The following is a 25915-nucleotide window of genomic DNA, read 5'->3' as shown; positions in this document are numbered from 1 at the left end:
TGGTCAATGGATAGGGATTCAATCACATCTAATAATATTTATTATATATAGTGCTTATCATCGCAATGACAATCTCAAAGAACCTAATAAATATATATATATGTATTGGTTCTGGCAGTTTTTGGACAATTGTCTTCCACAGAGGATAAGGCGTTTGAGGAAGTTGAAAAAGGCAGTAGCTTGAGTCAATAGAAAAGGAAGGGAGAAGTGTGAGGTGTCTGTGAGTTTATAATGTCATGAATAGTTACATTTAGGCATCCAACCTCATTCAGACATGCAAGTCACAGACACGCTTCAAGTAGGCCTGTATTCATAACAGCTCATCTCCTTGGTAGTGCAGGGATCATCAACTAGATTCAGACATGCAAGTCACAGACACACTTCAAGTAGGCCTGTATTCATAACAGCTCATCTCCTTGGTAGTGCAGGGATCATCAACTAGATTCAGACATGCAAGTCACAGACACACTTCAAGTAGGCCTGTATTCATAACAGCTCATCTCCTTGGTAGTGCAGGGATCATCAACTAGATTCAGACATGCAAGTCACAGACACACTTCAAGTAGGCCTGTATTCACAACAGTTCATCTCCTTGGTAGTGCAGGGATCATCAACTAGATTCAGCCTCTGGACCATTGTTTAGGGAGTGGGGATGGTCGGGGGGCTGGAACATAATTACTAATCATTTGTAGACTGCAAATTGACTGCAAGAAGCCCAGACAGATGTTTGACTAACACAAATCACTTCCAACCTGGCTTACATTTCTATACGATCACATATCTCTCTATTATGCGGGAATACTTGGGAACAGATGTGAAATTAAAATCACTTACAGCGGACTTTCCACCCAACAAAAATATTATTCTGTTCAGAAAACTGGGGGGGGGGGGGCAATAAAACCAGTGGGCCACAAGTTGGGGACCTGTTGAAGTGTTGTGGTGTTGTAGTGTTGCAGCGTTGTTGTGGTGTTGCAGCGTTGCGGTGTTGTAGTGTTGTGGTGGTGTTGTAGTGTTGTGGTGTATAATAAAGACATCAGACAAAACTCCTTCTATACATTTATTCTACAAGCGTTGGAGACAGATCTAATTCTCATCAACATTGACCGTCTGTAGACCTGTTGACAAAGGAAAGAAAAAGGTTTTAGCAACAGAGTGTGACAATAATAAACCTGTCTTCATCATCCTAGGACAGAAAAGATGATAAAACTAAATATTTCATATTGGTGTATTTGCTATTAGAAAAATAAAGAACAGAACAGGGATATACAGTAACTGAGACTATCGTTGACGTTTCAGCACAATAAATTACACTCCAGCAAACTTATGAAGGCACATTAGGTATTGACTATGCCTCACCTTTGTATGTTGTGACAGGGACATACGTGACGAGTGTGTACAGTTTGTTTGGGGAGTCTTCATCCTCATTGCGCTTCCTGGACAATCGTACCCTCATCCTGTATGGCACATTCCTGTACATAACACAGGTGAACATTAGTACTAAGCAGAATGAAAACATGCTTGTGCAACTAAATTTGTAGTGCTATTTGTCTCAACAACCATAAAGTGGTTGTATGGGCAGAGAAAGAGCTGTTACCAAACCAGATTCAACTAACGGGCTTAGTGATTGTTTAACCAACTTAATGTGGTTTGGGAAACACGAGTACAGTAATACCTGATTCATATGATAACAGGGGTGTATTCACTAGACACCAAATGGAAGCAAACAGCAGAAATGGGGAGAAACCTCTGAACTTGTCCAATAGAAACCCCATGTTTACTGTTGCAAAACATTCTGCTACAGTGTGCACTAATGAATACACCCGATTAATCTTAAACAGGTGTCTCGTTAGTCCTTACTTGACGCCTTTGGTCCACACGGCCTTGTTCAGGCGGGTGTCGATGCGTACATCAGGAGTTCCCATCTCCTTCATGGCGAACTTGCGGATCTCTTTGAGAGCGCGAGGAGCTCTCCTCTTGAAGCTCCTGTAGAGAGAAGGAACGTTCTGATCAAGACCAGCCGCAGAGGGGACTAACAAAAACTAGCCTACATCTTGAGGGACACCTGCCAATTTAGAGGAACAGCAGATTTGTCTAAGAGCCATGCTCTGTGATGTAAATACTCCCATATGATGTCACACCAGACCATATCCTCTGGTACTGATGAAAAACGAGGTGCAAATGACACAAGTGTTTTGAGGACGCTGAGCCAACTTTGACCTGGCTTCTGTTGGTGAATTTGTCCATTTGCACCACAGTACTTACACTCCATGGATGCGCTTGTGGATGTTGACGGTGTATTCTCTGGTCACCACCTCATTGATGGCTGAACGCCCCTTCTTCTTCTCTCCCTTCTTGGTAGGAGACATCTGAAAAGACAAACCGGGATGGTTCAAGTTAAGATTGTCCCATACAAAGTAAAGCGCCAGAACTGCTAGGTTAACGTTAGCTAGCCAGGTACACTAACGTCCAAAACAGGAAAACATCCCTGCTCCACCGAAACAAAAATGGCTCATGAAAATGGCTAAATGTAACCATTAATTGGACTGCCTGTAGTTAGCTGGCAAAAGTATGTTATGTCTGGTAGCTAGCCAGCTAGCATGTTACGTAGCCTGTGGTGTGCACGGTAACTAAAGTTCTGTTTTTGTTAACTAAATGAATGCACAATGCATCAGAAACTCAAATCCGATTGACAATGTGGTACACAACTTTGGATTTGGACAATGAAAATATGTATTTTATGCATAAATACTGCAGGATGGAGGTAGATTGTACGAGGATTATCAATCAGCCAAACTCACTTTGGTGGGGAACTGTTGAAAAGGAAGGACCGGAAATAGATCCGGCTGAATGTTGTCCATAGAAAACGAGTATCTTTGACACTGTTCTTACGTATTGTTGCCATGGTAACCATGAACGCTACACTGTATCGGTATGTGGTTAGCTTTATACATTGAAACATTACTAGTGCAGAAAAGGAAGCCTATTTCATTGATAATTTAGGACCAAAACCTGAACTGGGATAAGCCGTCGAATTTTGCTATTAGTCTCTCAACTTTTAGCTATAACAATATGACAACGAATTATGTTAGAATTAATCCCCCGGTTGTTGAGTTTAACAACGTAACAGTAGGGAAGGTTTACAAGACCACTGTCACGGTGACCAACATTGGAATTACCTCTAAAAGAATGAGACTGCTTGAACCCACATCAAAGGTGAAATCCTTTCTGCAGTGCTGCCTGTCAGCTGTCTTTGTGTGTAATACGTTAGTAGAGTTCAGAGTAACTTAGTTTTCATTGCGCTTTTGTCCTATTCTAATTTATAAAGTCATTTTGATTGATGCAATACATTATTCTCCACTTTTGTCACTTCCACCCTGCATACTGCCCTGCCCCTCTCCTTTAATTGTATCAACCCCTTGTCCTACCACTCAAGCTGTTCAAATTCAGGGTGACAAACACAGAAACCCCCATTGCTGCTGGATTGTCCCTGAGTGGCACTCTAGAGTTCAGGCCTGAGAAAGATGAGGATGTCTGTGACCGTCTGCTCCTTGTCCTGGAAGACAAAGCAATGGAGATCCCCCTCTTAGCGTAAGTAGAGTCATATATACACCTGCTATGACATCACTCATTCATGTAGTTGCTTTCACGGGTTCCAACAGACATGTGCCTAGGCATTAGCGGGTTAATGCAATCTTCAGGTCTCATCCAAGGTTACTTATATTTGGGCTTTCCTGCAGGTTCTCCCCGGCGTGTTCTCTCACCATGGAATCTCTCGCTGATTTCGGCTCTGTGATGGCAAACAGTCAGGTGATCAGCAAAGAGGTGGAATTGACCAATCAGGGATCTGCTCCAGGTATTATGCTTTTGCCTCTCCCATTGAACCCACTTCTGTAAACTTGCATTGATTGATTTTACTTGACATTTGCAGTAATCTAGATGATTTATTTATGGTATCTTTCTTGTTGTTATATTAATTGATTGCTGTTCATGCCCTTGGCCTTGCTGAAGGAGCTTTTCAGGTGCTGTATGATGGAGACCAGTCCATCAGGCTCTCTCCCAGCAGTGGCGTCCTGCAGTCTGGCGCAACCCAGTGGCTGAAGGTGGAACTCTGCACTGACAGACCCACGAGGGTCAGAGAGGAGGCCCAGTAAGGAAACTAGAGACTCTTGAACATCATCTTAAACGCTCCACCTTATTCTGCTTAGTGTTACTTATGGTTCTTTGTTTGTGCATTTTGTGTGTGTTTATTGAGTTTCCTCCTCCCTCCTTCCCTTTCTCTCAGGGTGAAGCTGCAGAACAGTCAGGACGTGGTCCTGAAGATCAGGGCTGATGTTTTGGAGCAGAGCCTGGAGCTCCAGGACCTAGAGGGGGAGAGGTTGTCCTGCCTCCGCTTCGGACCCGTCTTCTTTGGGACGTCCCAGGTGGAAAAGGTGGTTCTGGTGAACAATGGACCACAGGCCTGCGACTGGATGGTGGTGCTGCAGGACGATGCTCCAGGGACAGAAATGGTACGCACACACAGAGAGAAAACACAGACACACACATGAACCAACACACACAGAGAGAAAACACAGACACACACATGAACCAACACACACAGAGAGAAAACACAGACACACACATGCACCAACACACACAGAGAGAAAACACAGACACACACATGCACCAACACACACAGAGAGAAAACACAGACACACACATGCACCAACACACACAGAGAGAAAACACAGACACACACATGCACCAACACACACAGAGAGAAGACACACACATGCACCAACACACACAGAGAGAAAACACAGACACACACATGCACCAACACACACAGAGAGAAAACACAGACACACACATGCACCAACACACACACAGAGAGAAAACACAGACACACACATGCACCAACACACTCAAACACAGACACATTCCCTGGATGGGAGACCAGATGCTGCTGGAAGTGGTGTTGGAGGGCCAGTAGGAGGCACCCTTTCCTCTGGTCTAAAAAAAATGCCCCAACGCCCCAAGGGCAGTGATTGGGGACATTGCCCTGTGTAGTATGGTGCTGTCTTTCGGATGGGACTTTAAAAGGGTGTCCTGACTCTGTGTGGTCACTAAAGATCCCATGGCACTTATTGTACAAGTAGGGTTGTTAACCCCGGTGTCCTGACTAAATTCCCAATCTGGTCTTCATACCATCATGGCCACCTAATCATCCCCAGTTTACAATTGTCTCATTCCTCCCCCCTCCCCTCCCACTCTCCCCTGTAACTATTCCTCAGGTCGTTGCTGTAGATGAGAATGTGTTCTCAGTCAATATAGCTGGTAAAATAATGTTAAATACATTTTTTTGACATATTTCACACTGAAGTGCAACTATACTAAACTGTGTTTGTGTGTCTGTGTGTGTGTGTGTGTGTGTTTCTGTGTGTGTGTTTCTGTGTGTGTGTGTCTGTGTGTGTCTGCCTGTGTGTGTGTCTGCCTGTGTGTGTGTCTGCCTGTGTGTTTCTGTGTGTGTGTGTGTGTGTGTGTGTCTGCCTGTGTGTGTGTCTGCCTGTGTGTTTCTGTGTGTGTGTGTGTGTGTGTGTGTGTGTTTCATCAGGGCTTTGACCTCCAGAGGAGTACAGACGCAGCGCTGCTAGAGAGGAGTGTTCGTAACAGGGCCACCGCTGTGGATCCCTCCACTGTGATCGCCTGTGTGCCCAACGAGGGACGACTGAGACCCTACGACAGAACCACTCTGTGGGTCTGCTTCCGTCCTGTCAGCAGAAGGTATCCAGCCCTCCTGTGTGTGTGTGCCTGTGTGGGGGTATAAATGTGTATGAAGATATTATAACAGGCAGTATATAACGGTTGTTCTGTTCTTCAGAAGGAGCAGGGAGGAGCAGAAGACCAGTGGGGCCTCAGCAGCAGCCAGTAAACAAGACTACTCACTCTTCCTCATGTTTCAGACGGTGGGAAGTAAAGATGGCTTCAACCACCAGCAGCACTCCACTCTACCTCCCCACAATGGTACAGCAAGCCTCAGTCTGTTCCTTACCAATAGCAGGAACAACATGCTGCAATTTAACAGTGTATATTATAGCATTAGTATAAACAACAATTGAAGCCATTCTCTGGTGAGGGGTCCTGACTGACATGTGTACAACAGCTATAACAGAAGTGTTGTGCTTGATCTGGGACTGTCTTGTACTTGACCCCTGACCTCTAAGCCCTGGCCTCTATCCCCAGGTTACTGTGTGGAGCTGGCGGTGACTGGCTCAGCCCTCCCTGTCTCCCTGGTACCCAGCCCCGGCCACAGCTTCAGCTTCCAGCAGTGCCTGATGGGAGAGCGTGTGGACGTCCTGTGTGTGCTCCACAACCTCTCCCCTCACCTCCCTGTCACCTTCAAGTTCCGAAAGATGGCCAACTTCATCAGTGACCCTCCTAGTGGTACCATCTACCCAGGACAGAGCCAGGTAGATAGATGGTCAACTTCATCAGTGACCCTCCTAGTGGGACCATCTCCCCAGGGCAGAGCCAGGTAGATAGATGGTCAACTTCATCAGTGACCCTCCTAGTGGAACCATCTCCCCAGGGCAGAGCCAGGTAGATAGATGGTCAACTTCATCAGTGACCCTCCTAGTGGAACCATCTCCCCAGGGCAGAGCCAGGTAGATAGATGGTCAACTTCATCAGTGACCCTCCTAGTGGAACCATCTCCCCAGGGCAGAGCCAGGTAGATAGATGGTCAACTTCATCAGTGACCCTCCTAGTGGAACCATCTCCCCAGGGCAGAGCCAGGTAGATAGATGGCCAACTTCATCAGTGACCCTCCTAGTGGAACCATCTCCCCAGGGCAGAGCCAGGTAGATAGATGGTCAACTTCATCAGTGACCCTCCTAGTGGAACCATCTCCCCAGGGCAGAGCCAGGTAGATAGATGGTCAACTTCATCAGTGACCCTCCTAGTGGAACCATCTCCCAGGGCAGAGCCAGGTAGATAGATGGTCAACTTCATCAGTGACCCTCCTAGTGGAACCATCTCCCCAGGGCAGAGCCAGGTAGATAGATGGTCAACTTCATCAGTGACCCTCCTAGTGGAACCATCTCCCCAGGGCAGAGCCAGGTAGATAGATGGTCAACTTCATCAGTGACCCTCCTAGTGGGACCATCTCCCCAGGGCAGAGCCAGGTAGATAGATGGTCAACTTCATCAGTGACCCTCCTAGTGGAACCATCTCCCCAGGGCAGAGCCAGGTAGATAGATGGTCAACTTCATCAGTGACCCTCCTAGTGGAACCATCTCCCCAGGGCAGAGCCAGGTAGATAGATGGTCAACTTCATCAGTGACCCTCCTAGTGGAACCATCTCCCCAGGGCAGAGCCAGGTAGATAGATGGTCAACTTCATCAGTGACCCTACTAGTGGAACCATCTCCCCAGGGCAGAGCCAGGTAGATAGATGGTCAACTTCATCAGTGACCCTCCTAGTGGAACCATCTCCCCAGGGCAGAGCCAGGTAGATAGATGGTCAACTTCATCAGTGACCCTACTAGTGGAACCATCTCCCCAGGGCAGAGCCAGGTAGATAGATGGTCAACTTCATCAGTGACCCTCCTAGTGGAACCATCTCCCCAGGGCAGAGCCAGGTAGACAGATGGTCAACTTCATCAGTGACCCTCCTAGTGGAACCATCTCCCCAGGGCAGAGCCAGGTAGATAGATGGTCAACTTCATCAGTGACCCTCCTAGTGGGACCATCTCCCCAGGGCAGAGCCAGGTAGATAGATGGTCAACTTCATCAGTGACCCTCCTAGTGGAACCATCTCCCCAGGGCAGAGCCAGGTAGATAGATGGTCAACTTCATCAGTGACCCTCCTAGTGGAACCATCTCCCCAGGGCAGAGCCAGGTAGATACATTTTACATTTAAGTCATTTAGCAGACGCTCTTATCCAGAGCGACTTACAAATTGGTGAATTCACCTTCTGACATCCAGTGGAACAGCCACTTTACAATAGTGCATCTAAATCATTAAGGGGGGTGGTGAGAAGGATTACTTATCCTATCCTAGGTATTCCTTGAAGAGGTGGGGTTTCATGTGTCTCCGGAAGGTGGTGATTGACTCCGCTGTCCTGGCGTCGTGAGGGGAGTTTGTTCCACCATTGGGGGGCCAGAGCAGCGAACAGTTTTGACTGGGCTGAGCGGGAACTGTACTTCCTCAATGGTAGGGAGGCGAGCAGGCCAGAGGTGGATGAACACAGTGCCCTTGCTTGGGTGTAGGGCCTGATCAGAGCCTGGAGGTACTGCGGTGCCGTTCCCCTCACAGCTCCGTAGGCAAGCACCATGGTCTTGTAGCGGATGCGAGCTTCAACTGGAAGCCAGTGGAGAGAGCGGAGGAGCGGGGTGACGTGAGAGAACTTGGGAAGGTTGAACACCAGACGGGCTGCGGCGTTCTGGATGAGTTGTAGGGGTTTAATGGCACAGGCAGGGAGCCCAGCCAACAGCGAGTTGCAGTAATCCAGACGGGAGATGACAAGTGCCTGGATTAGGACCTGCGCCGCTTCCTGTGTGAGGCAGGGTCGTACTCTGCGGATGTTGTAGAGCATGAACCTACAGGAACGGGCCACCGCCATGATGTTGGTTGAGAACGACAGGGTGTTGTCCAGGATCACGCCAAGGTTCTTAGCGCTCTGGGAGGAGGACACAATGGAGTTGTCAACCGTGATGGCGAGATCATGGAACGGGCAGTCCTTCCCCGGGAGGAAGAGCAGCTCCGTCTTGCCGAGGTTCAGCTTGAGGTGGTGATCCGTCATCCACACTGATATGTCTGCCAGACATGCAGAGATGCGATTCGCCACCTGGTCATCAGAAGGGGGAAAGGAGAAGATGAATTGTGTGTCGTCTGCATAGCAATGATAGGAGAGACCATGTGAGGTTATGACAGAGCCAAGTGACTTGGTGTATAGCGAGAATAGGAGAGGGCCTAGAACAGAGCCCTGGGGGACACCAATGGTGAGAGCGCGTGGCGAGGAGACAGATTCTCGCCACGCCACCTGGTAGGAGCGACCTGTCAGGTAGGACGCAATCCAGCGTGGGCCGCGCCGGAGATGCCCAACTCGGAGAGGGTGGAGAGGAGGATCTGATGGTTCACAGTATCGAAGGCAGCCGATAGGTCTAGAAGGATGAGAGCAGAGGAGAGAGAGTTAGCTTTAGCAGTGCGGAGCGCCTCCGTGATACAGAGAAGAGCAGTCTCAGTTGAATGACTAGTCTTGAAACCTGACTGATTTGGATCAAGAAGGTCATTCTGAGAGAGATAGCGGGAGAGCTGGCCAAGGACGGCACGTTCAAGAGTTTTGGAGAGAAAAGAAAGAAGGGATACTGGTCTGTAGTTGTTGACATCGGAGGGATCGAGTGTAGGTTTTTTCAGAAGGGGTGCAACTCTCGCTCTCTTGAAGACGGAAGGGACGTAGCCAGCGGTCAGGGATGAGTTGATGAGCGAGGTGAGGTAAGGGAGAAGGTCTCCGGAAATGGTCTGGAGAAGAGAGGAGGGGATAGGGTCAAGCGGGCAGGTTGTTGGGCGGCCGGCCGTCACAAGAAGCGAGATTTCATCTGGAGAGAGAGGGAGAAAGAGGTCAGAGCACAGGGTAGGGCAGTGTGAGCAGAACCAGCGGTGTCGTTTGACTTAGCAAACGAGGATCGGATGTCGTCGACCTTCTTTTCAAAATGGTTGACGAAGTCATCTGCAGAGAGGGAGGAGGGGGAGGGGGAGGAGGATTCAGGAGGGAGGAGAAGGTGGCAAAGAGCTTCCTAGGGTTAGAGGCAGATGCTTGGAATTTAGAGTGGTAGAAAGTGGCTTTAGCAGCAGAGACAGAGGAGGAAAATGTAGAGAGGAGGGAGTGAAAGGATGCCAGGTCCGCAGGGAGGCGAGTTTTCCTCCATTTCCGCTCGGCTGCCCGGAGCTCTGTTCTGTGAGCTCGCAATGAGTCATCGAGCCACGGAGCGGGAGGGGAGGACCGAGCCGGCCTGGAGGATAGGGGACATAGAGAGTCAAAGGATGCAGAAAGGGAAGAGAGGAGGGTTGAGGAGGCAGAATCAGGAGATAGGTTGGAGAAGGTATGAGCAGAGGGAAGAGATGATAGGATGGAAGAGGAGAGAGTAGCGGGGGAGAGAGAGCGAAGGTTGGGACGGCGCGATACCATCCGAGTAGGGGCAGTGTGGGAAGTGTTGGATGAGAGCGAGAGGGAAAAGGATACAAGGTAGTGGTCGGAGACTTGGAGGGGAGTTGCAATGAGGTTAGTGGAAGAACAGCATCTAGTAAAGATGAGGTCGAGCGTATTGCCTGCCTTGTGAGTAGGGGGAAGGTGAGAGGGTGAGGTCAAAAGAGGAGAGGAGTGGAAAGAAGGAGGCAGAGAGGAATGAGTCAAAGGTAGACGTGGGGAGGTTAAAGTCGCCCAGGACTGTGAGAGGTGAGCCGTCCTCAGGAAAGGAGCTTATCAAGGCATCAAGCTCATTGATGAACTCTCCGAGGGAACCTGGAGGGCGATAAATGATAAGGATGTTAAGCTTGAAAGGGCTGGTAACTGTGACAGCATGGAATTCAAAGGAGGCAATGGATAGATGGGTAAGGGGAGAGAGAGAGAATGACCACTTGGGAGAGATGAGGATCCCGGTGCCACCACCCCGCTGACCAGAAGCTCTCGGGGTGTGCGAGAACACGTGGGCGGACGAATAGATGGTCAACTTCATCAGTGACCCTCCTAGTGGGACCATCTCCCCAGGGCAGAGCCAGGTAGATAGATGGTCAACTTCATCAGTGACCCTCCTAGTGGAACCATCTCCCCAGGGCAGAGCCAAGTAGATAGATGGTCAACTTCATCAGTGACCCTCCTAGTGGGACCATCTCCCCAGGGCAGAGCCAGGTAGATAGATGGTCAACTTCATCAGTGACCCTCCTAGTGGGACCATCTCCCCAGGGCAGAGCCAGGTAGATAGATGGTCAACTTCATCAGTGACCCTCCTAGTGGAACCATCTCCCCAGGACAGAGCCAGGTAGATAGATGGTCAACTTCATCAGTGACCCTCCTAGTGGAACCATCTCCCCAGGGCAGAGCCAGGTAGATAGATGGTCAACTTCATCAGTGACCCTCCTAGTGGAACCATCTCCCCAGGGCAGAGCCAGGTAGATAGATGGTCAACTTCATCAGTGACCCTCCTAGTGGAACCATCTCCCCAGGGCAGAGCCAGGCAGATAGATGGTCAACTTCATCAGTGACCCTCCTAGTGGAACCATCTCCCCAGGGCAGAGCCAGGTAGATAGATGGTCAACTTCATCAGTGACCCTCCTAGTGGAACCATCTCCCCAGGGCAGAGCCAGGTAGATAGATGGTCAACTTCATCAGTGACCCTCCTAGTGGAACCATCTCCCCAGGGCAGAGCCAGGTAGATAGATGGTCAACTTCATCAGTGACCCTCCTAGTGGGACCATCTCCCCAGGACAGAGCCAGGTAGATAGATGGTCAACTTCATCAGTGACCCTCCTAGTGGGACCATCTCCCCAGGGCAGAGCCAGGTAGATAGATGGTCAACTTCATCAGTGACCCTCCTAGTGGTACCATCTACCCAGGACAGAGCCAGGTAGATAGATGGTCAACTTCATCAGTGACCCTCCTAGTGGAACCATCTCCCCAGGGCAGAGCCAGGTAGATAGATGGTCAACTTCATCAGTGACCCTCCTAGTGGAACCATCTCCCCAGGGCAGAGCCAGGTAGATAGATGGTCAACTTCATCAGTGACCCTCCTAGTGGAACCATCTCCCCAGGGCAGAGCCAGGTAGATAGATGGTCAACTTCATCAGTGACCCTCCTAGTGGAACCATCTCCCCAGGGCAGAGCCAGGTAGATAGATGGTCAACTTCATCAGTGACCCCCCTAGTGGAACCATCTCCCCAGGGCAGAGCCAGGTAGATAGATGGTCAACTTCATCAGTGACCCTCCTAGTTGAACCATCTCCCCAAGGGCAGAGCCAGGTAGATAGATGGTCAACTTCATCAGTGACCCTCCTAGTGGAACCATCTCCCCAGGGCAGAGCCAGGTAGACAGCCCTGGTCCAGGCTCAGATGGCTCCTTATTTTGGCCAGAGGAAAGTAGTCCACTATACAGAGTGTCTGGTTCCTAAAGTTGTACATTATATAGGAAATAGGAGCCATTTTGGAGACCACCCCAGTCTCCTCCAAGCATCCTCTATGACGCAACAGAACAGGATGAATTATCAATATCCTCGACATCCTCCCTGAGTCTGACAGAAAGCTGATCAGAATCATTGATCTGTGTTTTTGTCCAGGACGTGGTGCTGTCCTTCGCCCCCCACCAGATGGGGACGTTCAAGGTGAAACAGGTGCTGGAGGTGCTGGGTCAGGTGGTACACCTGGAGCCCTCCTCCGTCAAGCTCCGCCTCCGCAGCTTCCACACCATCACCCTGCACCTGTCAGCCGTTTGCCGGGCGCAGACCGCATGCAAGACACCCAAACTCAACCCCGGTGAGACCCAACACCACCCCCTGCACACAGCCGGCACACTGAACCCCTCACTGCCCTGTCCACTGATCCCATACTGTATAGTTCACACTGAACCCCTCACTGCCCTGTCCTCTGATCCCATACTGTATAGTTCACACTGAACCCCTCACTGCCCTGTCTTCTGATCCCATACTGTATAGTTCACACTGAACCCCTCACTGCCCTGTCCACTGATCTCTTTCCATACTGTATAGTTCACACTGAACCCCTCACTGCCCTGTCCACTGATCCCATACTGTATAGTTCACACTGAACCCCTCACTGCCCTGTCCTCTGATCTCCTTTCCATGCTGTATAGTTCACACGGAACCCCTCACTGCCCTGTCCTCTGATCCCATACTGAATAGTTCACACTGAACCCCTCACTGCCCTGTCTTCTGATCCCATACTGTATAGTTCACACTGAACCCCTCACTGCCCTGTCCTCTGATCTCCTTTCCATACTGTATAGTTCACACTGAACCCCTCACTGCCCTGTCCTCTGATCTCCTTCCCATACTGTATAGTTCACACTGAACCCCTCACTGCCCTGTCCACTGATCTCCTTCCATACTGTATAGTTCACACTGAACCCCTCACTGCCCTGTCCACTGATCTCCTTCCATACTGTATAGTTCACACTGAACCCCTCACTGCCCTGTCCACTGATCTCCTTCCATACTGTATAGTTCACACTGAACCCCTCACTGCCCTGTCCTCTGATCTCCTTCCCATACTGTATAGTTCACACTAAACCCCTCACTGCCCTGTCCACTGATCTCTTTCCATACTGTATAGTTCACACTAAACCCCTCGCTGCCCTGTTCCATACTGTATAGTTCACACTGAACCCCTCACTGCCCTGTCCTCTGATCTCCTTCCATACTGTATAGTTCACACTGAACCCCTCACTGCCCTGTCCACTGATCTCCTTCCATACTGTATAGTTCACACTGAACCCCTCACTGCCCTGTCCTCTGATCTCTTTCCATACTGTATAGTTCACACTGAACCCCTCACTGCCCTGTCCTCTGATCTCCTTCCATACTGTATAGTTCACACTGAACCCCTCACTGCCCTGTCCTCTGATCTCCTTCCATACTGTATAGTTCACACTGAACCCCTCACTGCCCTGTTCCATACTGTATAGTTCACACTGAACCCCTCACTGCCCTGTTCCATACTGTATAGTTCACACTGAACCCCTCACTGCCCTGTCCTCTGATCTCTTTCCATACTGTATAGTTCACACTGAACCCCTCACTGCCCTGTCCTCTGATCTCTTTCCATACTGTATAGTTCACACTGAACCCCTCACTGCCCTGTCCTCTGATCTCCTTCCCATACTGTATAGTTCACACTAAACCCCTCACTGCCCTGTCCTCTGATCTCCTTCCATACTGTATAGTTCACACTGAACCCCTCACTGCCCTGTCCACTGATCTCCTTCCATACTGTATAGTTCACACTGAACCCCTCACTGCCCTGTCCTCTGATCTCCTTCCCATACTGTATAGTTCACACTGAACCCCTCACTGCCCTGTCCTCTGATCTCCTTCCATACTGTATAGTTCACACTGAACCCCTCACTGCCCTGTCCTCTGATCTCCTTCCATACTGTATAGTTCACACTGAACCCCTCACTGCCCTGTTCCATACTGTATAGTTCACACTGAACCCCTCACTGCCCTGTTCCATACTGTATAGTTCACACTGAACCCCTCACTGCCCTGTCCTCTGATCTCCTTCCATACTGTATAGTTCACACTGAACCCCTCACTGCCCTGTCCTCTGATCTCTTTCCATACTGTATAGTTCACACTGAACCCCTCACTGCCCTGTCCTCTGATCTCCTTCCATACTGTATAGTTCACACTGAACCCCTCACTGCCCTGTCCTCTGATCTCTTTCCATACTCTATAGTTCACACTGAACCCCTCACTGCCCTGTCCTCTGATCTCCTTCCCATACTGTATAGTTCACACTGAACCCCTCACTGCCCTGTCCTCTGATCTCCTTCCATACTGTATAGTTCACACTGAACCCCTCACTGCCCTGTCCTCTGATCTCTTTCCATACTGTATAGTTCACACTGAACCCCTCACTGCCCTGTCCTCTGATCTCCTTCCCATACTGTATAGTTCACACTGAACCCCTCACTGCCCTGTCCACTGATCTCCTTCCATACTGTATAGTTCACACTGAACCCCTCACTGCCCTGTCCACTGATCTCCTTCCCATACTGTATAGTTCACACTGAACCCCTCACTGCCCTGTCCTCTGATCTCCTTCCCATACTGTATAGTTCACACTGAATCCCTCACTGCCCTGTCCACTGATCTCCTTCCATACTGTATAGTTCACACTGAACCCCTCACTGCCCTGTCCTCTGATCTCTTTCCATACTGTATAGTTCACACTGAACCCCTCACTGCCCTGTCCACTGATCTCCTTCCATACTGTATAGTTCACACTGAACCCCTCACTGCCCTGTCCTCTGATCTCTTTCCATACTGTATAGTTCACACTGAACCCCTCACTGCCCTGTCCTCTGATCTCTTTCCATACTGTATAGTTCACACTGAACCCCTCACTGCCCTGTCCTCTGATCTCTTTCCATACTGTATAGTTCACACTGAACCCTCACTGCCCTGTCCTCTGATCCCATACTGTATAGTTCACACTGAACCCCTCACTGCCCTGTCCACTGATCTCCTTCCCATACTGTATAGTTCACACTGAACCCCTCACTGCCCTGTTCCATACTGTATAGTTCACACTGAACCCCTCACTGCCCTGTCCTCTGATCTCCTTCCATACTGTATAGTTCACACTGAACCCCTCACTGCCCTGTCCTCTGATCTCTTTCCATACTGTATAGTTCACACTGAACCCCTCACTGCCCTGTTCCATACTGTATAGTTCACACTGAACCCCTCACTGCCCTGTCCTCTGATCTCCTTCCATACTGTATAGTTCACACTGAACCCCTCACTGCCCTGTCCTCTGATCTCTTTCCATACTGTATAGTTCACACTGAACCCCTCACTGCCCTGTCCTCTGATCTCTTTCCATACTGTATAGTTCACACTGAACCCCTCACTGCCCTGTCCTCTGATCTCCTTCCATACTGTATAGTTCACACTGAACCCCTCACTGCCCTGTCCTCTGATCTCCTTCCATACTGTATAGTTCACACTGAACCCCTCACTGCCCTGTCCTCTGATCTCCTTCCATACTGTTTAGTTCTTCAAAGTATTGTCTGGCACTCTATCTTCAACCTGTCATTGGACCCAGTCATTGTTTTGTCTGTGATGTATCAGGCATCACCCCGGCTGTGACCAATGAGACAGGCCAGTTTGCCCGGGTGCCCTCCAGTGAGCTGGGCAGGTGTGTGGGATTGGTGCGGGCAGCTGTCCTCAGCACGGCCAAGACCCGGCTCCACAGTCACGGTCAGAGCCAGAGCCACCGTAGGAACCAGAGTCTCGACGCCAGCCGGCGAGAGCTTTTGGCCTTCCCCAACGACAGGGCCTGCAGCATCCGCCCTGCCTCTCCAGACACCACCTACAGGTCATCTGAGTTATACTGGCGGTTATAGAGTATCTGCCATGGCACCCTGTGACCTATTCCAGAGACATATCAGTACTACTAATAGTAATGATGGAAATAGTATCAGTACTACTAATAGTATTGATGGAAATAGTATCAGTGCTACTAATAGTAATGATGGAAATAGTATCAGTACTACTAATAGTATTGATGGAAATAGTATCAGTACTACTAATAGTATTGATGGAAATAGTATCAGTACTACTAATAGTAATGATGGAAATAGTTACAGTACTACTAATAGTAATGATGGAAATAGTATGAGTACTACTAATAGTAATGATGGAAATAGTATCAGTACTACTAATAGTAATGATGGAAATAGTATCAGTGCTACTAATAGTATTGATGGAAATAGTATCATTTCTACTAATAGTAATGATGGAAATAGTATCAGTACTACTAATAGTATTGATGGAAATAGTATCAGTACTACTAATAGTAATGATGGAAATAGTATCAGTGCTACTAATAGTATTGATGGAAATAGTATCAGTTCTACTAATAGTAATGATGGAAATAGTTACAGTACTACTACTAGTAATGATGGAAATAGTATCAGTACTACCAATGGTATTGATGGAAATAGTATCAGTTCTACTAATAGTAATGATGGAAATAGTTACAGTACTACTAATAGTAATGATGGAAATAGTTACAGTACTACTAATAGTATTGATGGAAATAGTATCAGTGCTACTAATAGCAATGATGGAAATAGTATCAGTTCTACTAATAGTAATGATGGAAATAGTTACAGTACTACTAATAGTAATGATGGAAATAGTATCAGTGCTACTAATAGTATTGATGGAAATAGTATCATTTCTACTAATAGTAATGATGGAAATAGTATCAGTACTACTAATAGTATTGATGGAAATAGTATCAGTACTACTAATAGTATTGATGGAAATAGTATCAGTGCAGTCAGGTTTGCAGGGACCTACTAGCCAGATCAAATCAAATTCTATTGGTCACATAGAATGTTAATGCGAGTGTAGTGAAATGCTTGTGCTTCTAGTTCCGACAGTGCAGTAATATGTAACAAGTAATCTAACAATTCCACAACAACTACCTAATACACACAATTCTAAGTAAAGGGATGGAATAAGAATATGTACATATAAATATATGGATGAGCGATAACCAAGTGTCATAGGGGAGATGCAATAGATGGTATAAGATACAGTATATACACATGAGATGAGTAATGCAAGATATGTAAACATTATTAAGTGGCATTATTAAAGTGACCAGATGTCTGGGCAGTCAGCGCAGTTGGTTTACAATTTACATCCGTGTTCTTGTAAAGACCTATGTAGCCCCTATGTTCTGTTCCTATGTAGCCCCTATGTTCTGTAAAGTCCTATGTAGCCCCTATGTTGTGTAAAGTCCTATGTAGCCCCTATGTTGTGTAAAGTCCTATGTAGCCCCTATGTTCTGTAAAGTCCTATGTAGCCCCTATGTTGTGTAAAGTCCTATGTAGCCCCTATGTTCTGTAAAGTCCTATGTAGCCCCTATGTTCTGTAAAGCCCTATGAAGCCCCTATGTTCTGTAAAGTCCTATGTAGCCCCTATGTTCTGTAAAGTCCTATGTAGCCCCTATGTTCTGTAAAGTCCTATGTAGCCCCTATGTTCTCTAATGTCCTATGTAGCGCCTATGTTCTGTAAAGTCCTATGTAGCCCCTATGTTCTCTAATGTCCTATGTAGCCCCTATGTTATGTACAGTCTTATGTAGCCCCTATGTTCTGCAAAGTCATATGTAGCCCCTATGTTCTCTAAAGACCTATGTAGCCCCTATGTTCTGTAAAGTCCTATGTAGCCCATATGTTTTGTAAAGTCCTGTGTAGCCCCTATGTTCTGTAAAGTCCTATGTAGCCCCTATGTTCTGCCTATGAACTCTTATGAACTGCTTATATCCTCTCTCCCTCCACCCAGGACCATCTTCACGGGGGTGGAGCGTTACCGCTACGAGGACCCTGACTTTTCCTTCACGGAGGAGGAGGAGCAGCAGAGACAGAGACACAGAGATCACTACCTAGCCTTCATCAGGAGCCTGCGAAAGACACGCTTGCAGAAAACCACTGCGAGGTAGACAGAGTGGGATGTGTGTTCTGTATGTTGTAATCTTGGCACCCACAACCAAAGAGCTACCCAGTAAGCAAAATGACACTGAAAAGACTTGACATTACATACATTTCAGGTGCTGAAAAGAATAACAAATAATTAAAGAGCAGCAGTAAATAACAATAGCGGGGCTATATACAGGGGGTACCGTTACAGAGTCAATGTGCGGGGGCACCCGTGTCAAGGTAATTGAGGTAATATGTACATGTAGGTAGAGTTATTAAAGTGCCTATGCATAGATAATAACAGAGAGTAGCAGCAGCGTAGAAGAGGTGATGCAACCAGTCAGGAGGCTCTCGATGGTGCAGCTGTAAAACCTTTTGAGGATCTGAGGAAAATGCCAAACCTTTTCAGTCTCCTGAGTCTCCTTCACGACTGTCTTGGTGTGCTTGGACCATGTTAGTTTGTTGGTGATGTGGACGCCAAGGAACTTGGCTCTCAACCTGCTTCACTAAAGCCCTGTCGATGAGAATGGTGGCGTGCTCGGTCCTCCTTTTCCTGTAGTCCACAATGATCTCCTTTGTCATGGTGAGGGAGAGGTTGTTGTCCTTGCACCACACGGTCAGGTCTCTGACCTCCTCCCTATAGGCTGTCTCATCATTGTTGGTGATCAGGCCTACCACTGTTGTGTAAATCAGCAAACTCATTGATGGTGTTGTAGTCGTGCATGGCCGTGCAGTCATGAGTGAACAGGGAGTACAGGAGGGGACTGAGCACGCACCCCTGAGGGGCCCCCGTGTTGCCACTGGATGTCAGAAGGTGAATTCACCAATTTGTAAGTCGCTCTGGATAAGAGCGTCTGCTAAATGACTTAAATGTAAATGTAAATGATCAGCGTGGTGGATGTGTTGTTACCTATCCTTACCACCTGGGGGCGGCCTGTCAGGAAGTCCAGGATCCAGTTGCAGAGGCAGGTGTTTAGTCCAAGGGTCCTTAGCTTAGTGATGAGCTTTGAGGGCACTATGGTGTTGAACGCTGAGCTGTAGTCAATGAATAACATTCTCACGGAGGTGTTCCTATTGTCCAGGTGTAAAAGGGCAGTGTGGAGTGCCATAGAGATTGCATCATCTGTGGATCTGTTGGTGCGGTATGCAAAGTGGAGTGGGTCTAGGGGTTCTGAGATACTGGTGTTGATGTGAGCCATGACCAGCCTTTCAAAGCATTCCACGTCGGACGTCAAAGAAACGCTTTATTTTCTGACGTTGAAAATGCGGATTTTCTGGATGTTGAAAATTTGTAATTTACAGACTTTGAAAATATGTGCATGTGTTTTTCAGTCATTGATTCTATGGATACATTTCTGCACATTATCAATGATATAAGCATGACTGTATATCACAATAACATAGGAATGAGGAGCCAATTGAAGATTGTGATTTATTAATGCTCCTATCAGTCACATTCACTTATGTTAAAGCTTTAAAACTGGCATCAATGATGTTCAAAATAGACTAACATACTGAATGAACTAACAGACCACTTCAACTACAATTACATTCTCAGTAACGGTTACATATTTTTTAAATTTTCTTGCTATGACTGTGATATGTTGTTCTTTATCTACCTTGATTGAATGCACTGACTGCCAGTCGCTCTGGATAAAAGCGTCTACTGAATGACCAAAATGTAAATGTTGAAAGCAAACACTTGCAAAGCATGCTGGGTATTATTCGAATGAGCTCCTGGTCTGGACTGGACCAAATCTGAACCGAATATAGATGTCTATGAATGGTTCAATATTGTCCAGACCGGATCAAAAATCTAAATCAGTGGATGTTGAAATCAAGGCCGATCCAGACCGCACCACAAAAAATACCTGAAAAAAACAGCCGGACCAAAAAATCAAAGTCCAAAAGACGTCGCCTGGCGGAAATTGCTTAGTGAGTTCAACATTTTAAGCAAGAACGAAACTGCAAACTGAAACTGACAAATCCACCCCCCTCCCCTTTCCAAAGCTCGGTCCTAGCCACTCCCCTTCTAAAACGTCGACCTATGAGGGGACCTGATTAATCTGCCACTCTACACTTCTCTTTTGAATGAAAGGCTTTATCTTCCTTCCCAATGAAAACTAGTTTGAAAGTTCAAACATATCCTGTATTTGATGAAAAATAGATGTTCCTGAACGATGCATCACGCTGACTCGTTGATAATATGAGCAGAGCGCGGCTCCCTCACCAGCTTCGCCCAGTCACGTGACGGGCCATACCCCAGTGCAACCTGGCCAGTTGAATAAAATCCCCTCTATGTGCTGTAGGCTGACAACAAGGCGGTATCTGACGATGTTTTCCATATGTATGCTCAGGCTGCATGGTGAGGTGGAGGACAACATAGACATTGGGCTCCGGCCTGCCGCAGGACTCCTCACCCCCCAGCTCTCTCTGAGGGACCTGGAGTCCAATCACAGCCAGGAGGGGCATAGCGTTGACCAGGGACATAGCCAGCTATTGACCACCTGTATGCTGGCTGCCATGGAGACCAGGTCCAGATTCAGACAGGTATGGCAGGTAAAGCAGGGTGTTTAAAGTCTCTGGTAAACCATTTTTCATGGGTCCTCTAAAGTCTACAGTTACATGTTTTAGCCTCTGCAATCCCCTCCCTTTATCATTCTGTATCTGGTGTTTCCTGACTGACTGTCTGCAATCCCCTCCCTTTATCATTCTGTATCTGGTGTTTCCTGACTGACTGTATACAATCCCCTCCCTTAATCATTCTGTATCTGGTGTTTCCTGACTGACTGACTGACTGTATACAATCCCCTCCCTTTATCATTCTGTATCTGGTGTTTCCTGACTGACTGTATACAATCCCCTCCCTTTATCATTCTGTATCTGGTGTTTCCTGACTGACTGTCTGCAATCCCCTCCCTTTATCATTCTGTATCTGGTGTTTCCAGACTGACTGTATACAATCCCCTCCCTTTATCATTCTGTATCTGGTGTTTCCAGACTGACTGTATACAATCCCCTCCCTTTATCATTCTGTATCTGGTGTTTCCTGACTGACTGTATACAATCCCCTCCCTTTATCATTCTGTATCTGGTGTTTCCTGACTGACTGACTGACTGTATGCAATCCCCTCCCTTTATCATTCTGTATCTAGTGTTTCCTGACTGACTGACTGACTGTATACACTCCCCTCCCTTTATCATTCTGTATCTGGTGTTTCCTGACTGACTGTATACAATCCCCTCCCTTTATCATTCTGTATCTGGTGTTTCCTGACTGACTGTCTGCAATCCCCTCCCTTTATCATTCTGTATCTGGTGTTTCCTGACTGACTGTCTGCAATCCCCTCCCTTTATCATTCTGTATCTGGTGTTTCCTGACTGACTGTATACAATCCCCTCCCTTTATCATTCTGTATCTGGTGTTTCCTGACTGACTGTATACAATCCCCTCCCTTTATCATTCTGTATCTGGTGTTTCCTGACTGACTGTATACAATCCCCTCCCTTTATCATTCTGTATCTGGTGTTTCCTGACTGACTGTATACAATCCCCTCCCTTTATCATTCTGTATCTGGTGTTTCCAGACTGACTGACTGACTGTCTGCACTCCCCTCCCTTTATCATTCTGTATCTGGTGTTTCCTGACTGACTGTATACAATCCCCTCCCTTTATCATTCTGTATCTGGTGTTTCCAGACTGACTGTATACAATCCCCTCCCTTTATCATTCTGTATCTGGTGTTTCCTGACTGACTGACTGTCTGCAATCCCCTCCCTTTATCATTCTGTATCTGGTGTTTCCAGACTGACTGTCTGCAATCCCCTCCCTTTATCATTCTGTATCTGGTGTTTCCAGACTGACTGTATACAATCCCCTCCCTTTATCATTCTGTATCTGGTGTTTCCTGACTGACTGTATACAATCCCCTCCCTTTATCATTCTGTATCTGGTGTTTCCAGACTGACTGTATACACTCACCTCCCTTTATCATTCTGTATCTGGTGTTTCCTGACTGACTGTATGGTATTCCTCTTTCTCTATCATTCTTTAACCCTGTCCAGGTGACAGAGGGCATCAATGCACTACCCTCCACCAACCAGGAGGTGGCAGACTGCAGTCGCACCCTGACAGTTCAGCAGCTCCACCAAGTAGTCATAGGTGAGAAACGCATGCAGTCTTTGTTTGCATTAGGAATCTTAAGCCCTCTTGTCCCTCCCATGGCTGATGAAGAGAATATTCACAAAATTAGCATTTTAAAGATGTGAATCAGAGTTTGGTTTCCCCTCCTCCCCTTCCAGGCCCGTCCTTAATAGATTTTGGTGAGGTGTGTGTGGCCTCAGTGTGTGTGAGGAACCTGGACCTGGTGAACAACCTGCAGGTGTATGTGTGGGTGCAGCTGGAGTTAGACTGCTGTCCTGAGCTGCAGCGCTCCAGCCCCCTGTCCCACGTCCTGCCCCCCCTCTCCAGAGCCACCCTGCCCCTCGTCTTAGAGAGCACCAAGCTGGGAAAGTTCCACAAGTTAGTCACTCTGTGTGTGGCTGGTTGTCTGTCTCTGTCTCACTCTCTCTCTCTCTCTTGCTCTCGCTCTCTCTCTCTCTCTTGCTCTCGATCTCTCTTGCTCTCGCTCTCAATCTCTCTCTCTCTTGCTCTTGCTCTCTCTCCCTCTTGCTCTCGATCTCTCTTGCTCTCGCTCTCTCTCTCTCTCTCCCTCTTGCACTCGATCTCTCTTGCTCTCTCTCTCTCTCTCTCTCTCTCTCTTGCTCTCGATCTACTTGCTCTCGCTCTCGCTCTCTCTCTTGCTCTCGATCTCTCTTGCTCTCGCTCTCGATCTCTCTCTCTCTTTATATATAGAGGTTTCCTAAATTGATAATTGACCAACCAAATGAAGTCCAATTGTTATTGCTTGATGAACTGACTGGCTGGCTGCCATTTGACTGGTAGATTCCGTCTCCCAGGTCAATCTGCTACACGGTGAATAGTCATCACCGGAGCCATGTCCTGGTTCAGTCCCAGCTGGTCCCTGTGGTCCTCCAGCTGTCCCAGAGCCAGGTGGTCCTGTCCCCTTCCCCCAGCTACCTGGCCCAGTCGGGCTACAGGGGTACTGTGACCCTGGTCAACCCCAGGAACCACCCGGCTGACTTCACCTGGAGGCCCATCATCACAGAGACGGGCCTGGCCTTCTCCATACGCCCAGCCACAGGTAGGCTGCTGCTCTGGGCCTTATCAAAACCACACGCTACTGTCGTCTTCTATATGTTCTGTATGGTGATGTTCTGTAGTCTAGTCTTCTATATGTACTGTATGGTGATGTACTGTAGTCTAGTCTTCTATATGTACTGTAGTCTAGCCTTCTATATGTACTGTAGTCTAGTCTTCTATATGTACTGTATGGTGATGTACTGTAGTCTAGTCTTCTATATGTACTGTAGTCTAGCCTTCTATATGTACTGTAGTCTAGTCTTCTATATGTTCTGTATGGTGATGTACTGTAGTCTAGTCTTCTATATGTTCTGTATGGTGATGTACTGTAGTCTAGTCTTCTATATGTTCTGTATGGGGATGTACTGTAGTCTAGTCTTCTATATGTACTGTATGGTGATGTACTGTAGTCTAGTCTTCTATATGTACTGTAGTCTAGTCTTCTATATGTTCTGTATGGTGATGTACTGTAGTCTTCTCTTCTATATGTACTGTAGTCTAGTCTTCTATATGTACTGTATGGTGATGTACTGTAGTCTAGTCTTCTATATGTACTGTATGGGGATGTACTGTGGTCTAGTCTTCTATATGTACTGTAGTCTAGTCTTCTATATGTTCTGTATGGTGATGTACTGTAGTCTAGTCTTCTATATGTACTGTAGTCTAGTCTTCTATATGTACTGTAGTCTAGTCTTCTATATGTTCTGTATGGTGATGTACTGTAGTCTAGTCTTCTATATGTACTGTAGTCTAGTCTTCTATATGTTCTGTATGGTGATGTACTGTAGTCTAGTCTTCTATATGTACTGTAGTCTAGTCTTCTATATGTACTGTAGTCTAGTCTTCTATATGTTCTGTATGGTGATGTCCTGTAGTCTAGTCTTCTATATGTTCTGTATGGTGATGTACTGTAGTCTAGTCTTCTATATGTTCTGTATGGTGATGTACTGTAGTCTAGTCTTCTATATGTACTGTAGTCTAGTCTTCTATATGTACTGTAGTCTAGTCTTCTATATGTACTGTAGTCTAGTCTTCTATATGTACTGTATGGTGATGTACTGTGGTCTAGTCTTCTATATGTACTGTATGGTGATGTTCTGTAGTCTAGTCTTCTATATGTACTGTAGTCTAGTATTCTATATGTACTGTTTGGTGATGTACTGTAGTCTAGTCTTCTATATGTTCTGTTTGGTGATGTTCTGTAGTCTAGTCTCTATATGTACTGTAGTCTAGTCTTCTATATGTTCTGTATGGTGATGTACTGTAGTCTAGTCTTCTATATGTACTGTAGTCTAGTCTTCTATATGTTCTGTATGGTGATGTCCTGTAGTCTAGTCTCTATATGTACTGTAGTCTAGTCTTCTATGTGTACTGTAGTCTAGTCTTCTATATGTTCTGTATGGTAATGTACTGTAGTCTAGTCTTCTATATGTACTGTATGGTGATGTACTGTGGTCTAGTCTTCTATATGTACTGTATGGTGATGTTCTGTAGTCTAGTCTTCTATATGTACTGTAGTCTAGTCTTCTATATGTACTGTAGTCTAGTCTTCTATATGTACTGTAGTCTAGTCTTCTATATGTACTGTTTGGTGATGTACTGTAGTCTAGTCTTCTATATGTTCTGTTTGGTGATGTTCTGTAGTCTAGTCTCTATATGTACTGTAGTCTAGTCTTCTATATGTTCTGTATGGTGATGTCCTGTAGTCTAGTCTTCTATATGTTCTGTATGGTGATGTACTGTAGTCTAGTCTTCTATATGTTCTGTATGGTGATGTACTGTAGTCTAGTCTTCTATATGTACTGTAGTCTAGTCTTCTATATGTACTGTAGTCTAGTCTTCTATATGTTCTGTATGGTGATGTCCTGTAGTCTAGTCTCTATATGTACTGTAGTCTAGTCTTCTATGTGTACTGTAGTCTAGTCTTCTATATGTTCTGTATGGTGATGTACTGTAGTCTAGTCTTCTATATGTACTGTATGGTGATGTACTGTGGTCTAGTCTTCTATATGTACTGTATGGTGATGTTCTGTAGTCTAGTCTTCTATATGTACTGTAGTCTAGTATTCTATATGTACTGTTTGGTGATGTACTGTAGTCTAGTCTTCTATATGTTCTGTTTGGTGATGTTCTGTAGTCTAGTCTCTATATGTACTGTAGTCTAGTCTTCTATATGTTCTGTATGGTGATGTACTGTAGTCTAGTCTTCTATATGTACTGTAGTCTAGTCTTCTATATGTACTGTAGTCTAGTCTTCTATATGTTCTGTATGGTGATGTCCTGTAGTCTAGTCTCTATATGTACTGTAGTCTAGTCTTCTATGTGTACTGTAGTCTAGTCTTCTATATGTTCTGTATGGTGATGTACTGTAGTCTAGTCTTCTATATGTACTGTATGGTGATGTACTGTGGTCTAGTCTTCTATATGTACTGTATGGTGATGTTCTGTAGTCTAGTCTTCTATATGTACTGTAGTCTAGTATTCTATATGTACTGTAGTCTAGTC

General features: G+C 46.7%; 2 protein-coding genes across 2 annotated transcripts in view; one reads left to right on the top strand and one right to left on the bottom strand.

Annotated features, from left to right (window-relative positions):
* Positions 1 to 1043: 1043 nt before the first annotated feature.
* LOC135533093 (large ribosomal subunit protein eL31-like) lies at positions 1044 to 2850 on the bottom strand. The gene is made up of 5 exons (XM_064960486.1): positions 2799 to 2850; positions 2263 to 2366; positions 1858 to 1983; positions 1357 to 1469; positions 1044 to 1115 (listed from the first exon to the last, which is right to left on the bottom strand). Exons 2-5 carry the CDS (start codon positions 2364 to 2366, stop codon positions 1084 to 1086), a joined length of 375 nt encoding a protein of 124 aa, XP_064816558.1. The 5' UTR covers positions 2799 to 2850; the 3' UTR covers positions 1044 to 1083.
* Positions 2851 to 3069: 219 nt separating this feature from the next.
* Positions 3070 to 25915, top strand: part of LOC135533092 (cilia- and flagella-associated protein 47-like) — a 63198-nt gene continuing 40352 nt past the window's right edge. Inside the window, 15 exon segments of the mRNA XM_064960485.1 lie at positions 3070 to 3213; positions 3434 to 3588; positions 3738 to 3853; positions 4009 to 4147; positions 4283 to 4508; positions 5594 to 5763; positions 5861 to 6003; positions 6223 to 6449; positions 12309 to 12504; positions 15846 to 16092; positions 18073 to 18225; positions 20564 to 20765; positions 22273 to 22369; positions 22510 to 22729; positions 23167 to 23411. Of these exon segments, the coding sequence (XP_064816557.1) occupies positions 3070 to 3213; positions 3434 to 3588; positions 3738 to 3853; positions 4009 to 4147; positions 4283 to 4508; positions 5594 to 5763; positions 5861 to 6003; positions 6223 to 6449; positions 12309 to 12504; positions 15846 to 16092; positions 18073 to 18225; positions 20564 to 20765; positions 22273 to 22369; positions 22510 to 22729; positions 23167 to 23411 (2680 nt within the window).

The sequence above is a fragment of the Oncorhynchus masou genome, unplaced genomic scaffold (assembly GCF_036934945.1).
Source record: "Oncorhynchus masou masou isolate Uvic2021 unplaced genomic scaffold, UVic_Omas_1.1 unplaced_scaffold_2210, whole genome shotgun sequence".
In the NCBI taxonomy this organism is placed as follows: Eukaryota; Metazoa; Chordata; class Actinopteri; order Salmoniformes; family Salmonidae; genus Oncorhynchus; species Oncorhynchus masou.
This window is presented reverse-complemented; position numbering and strand designations above follow the sequence as displayed.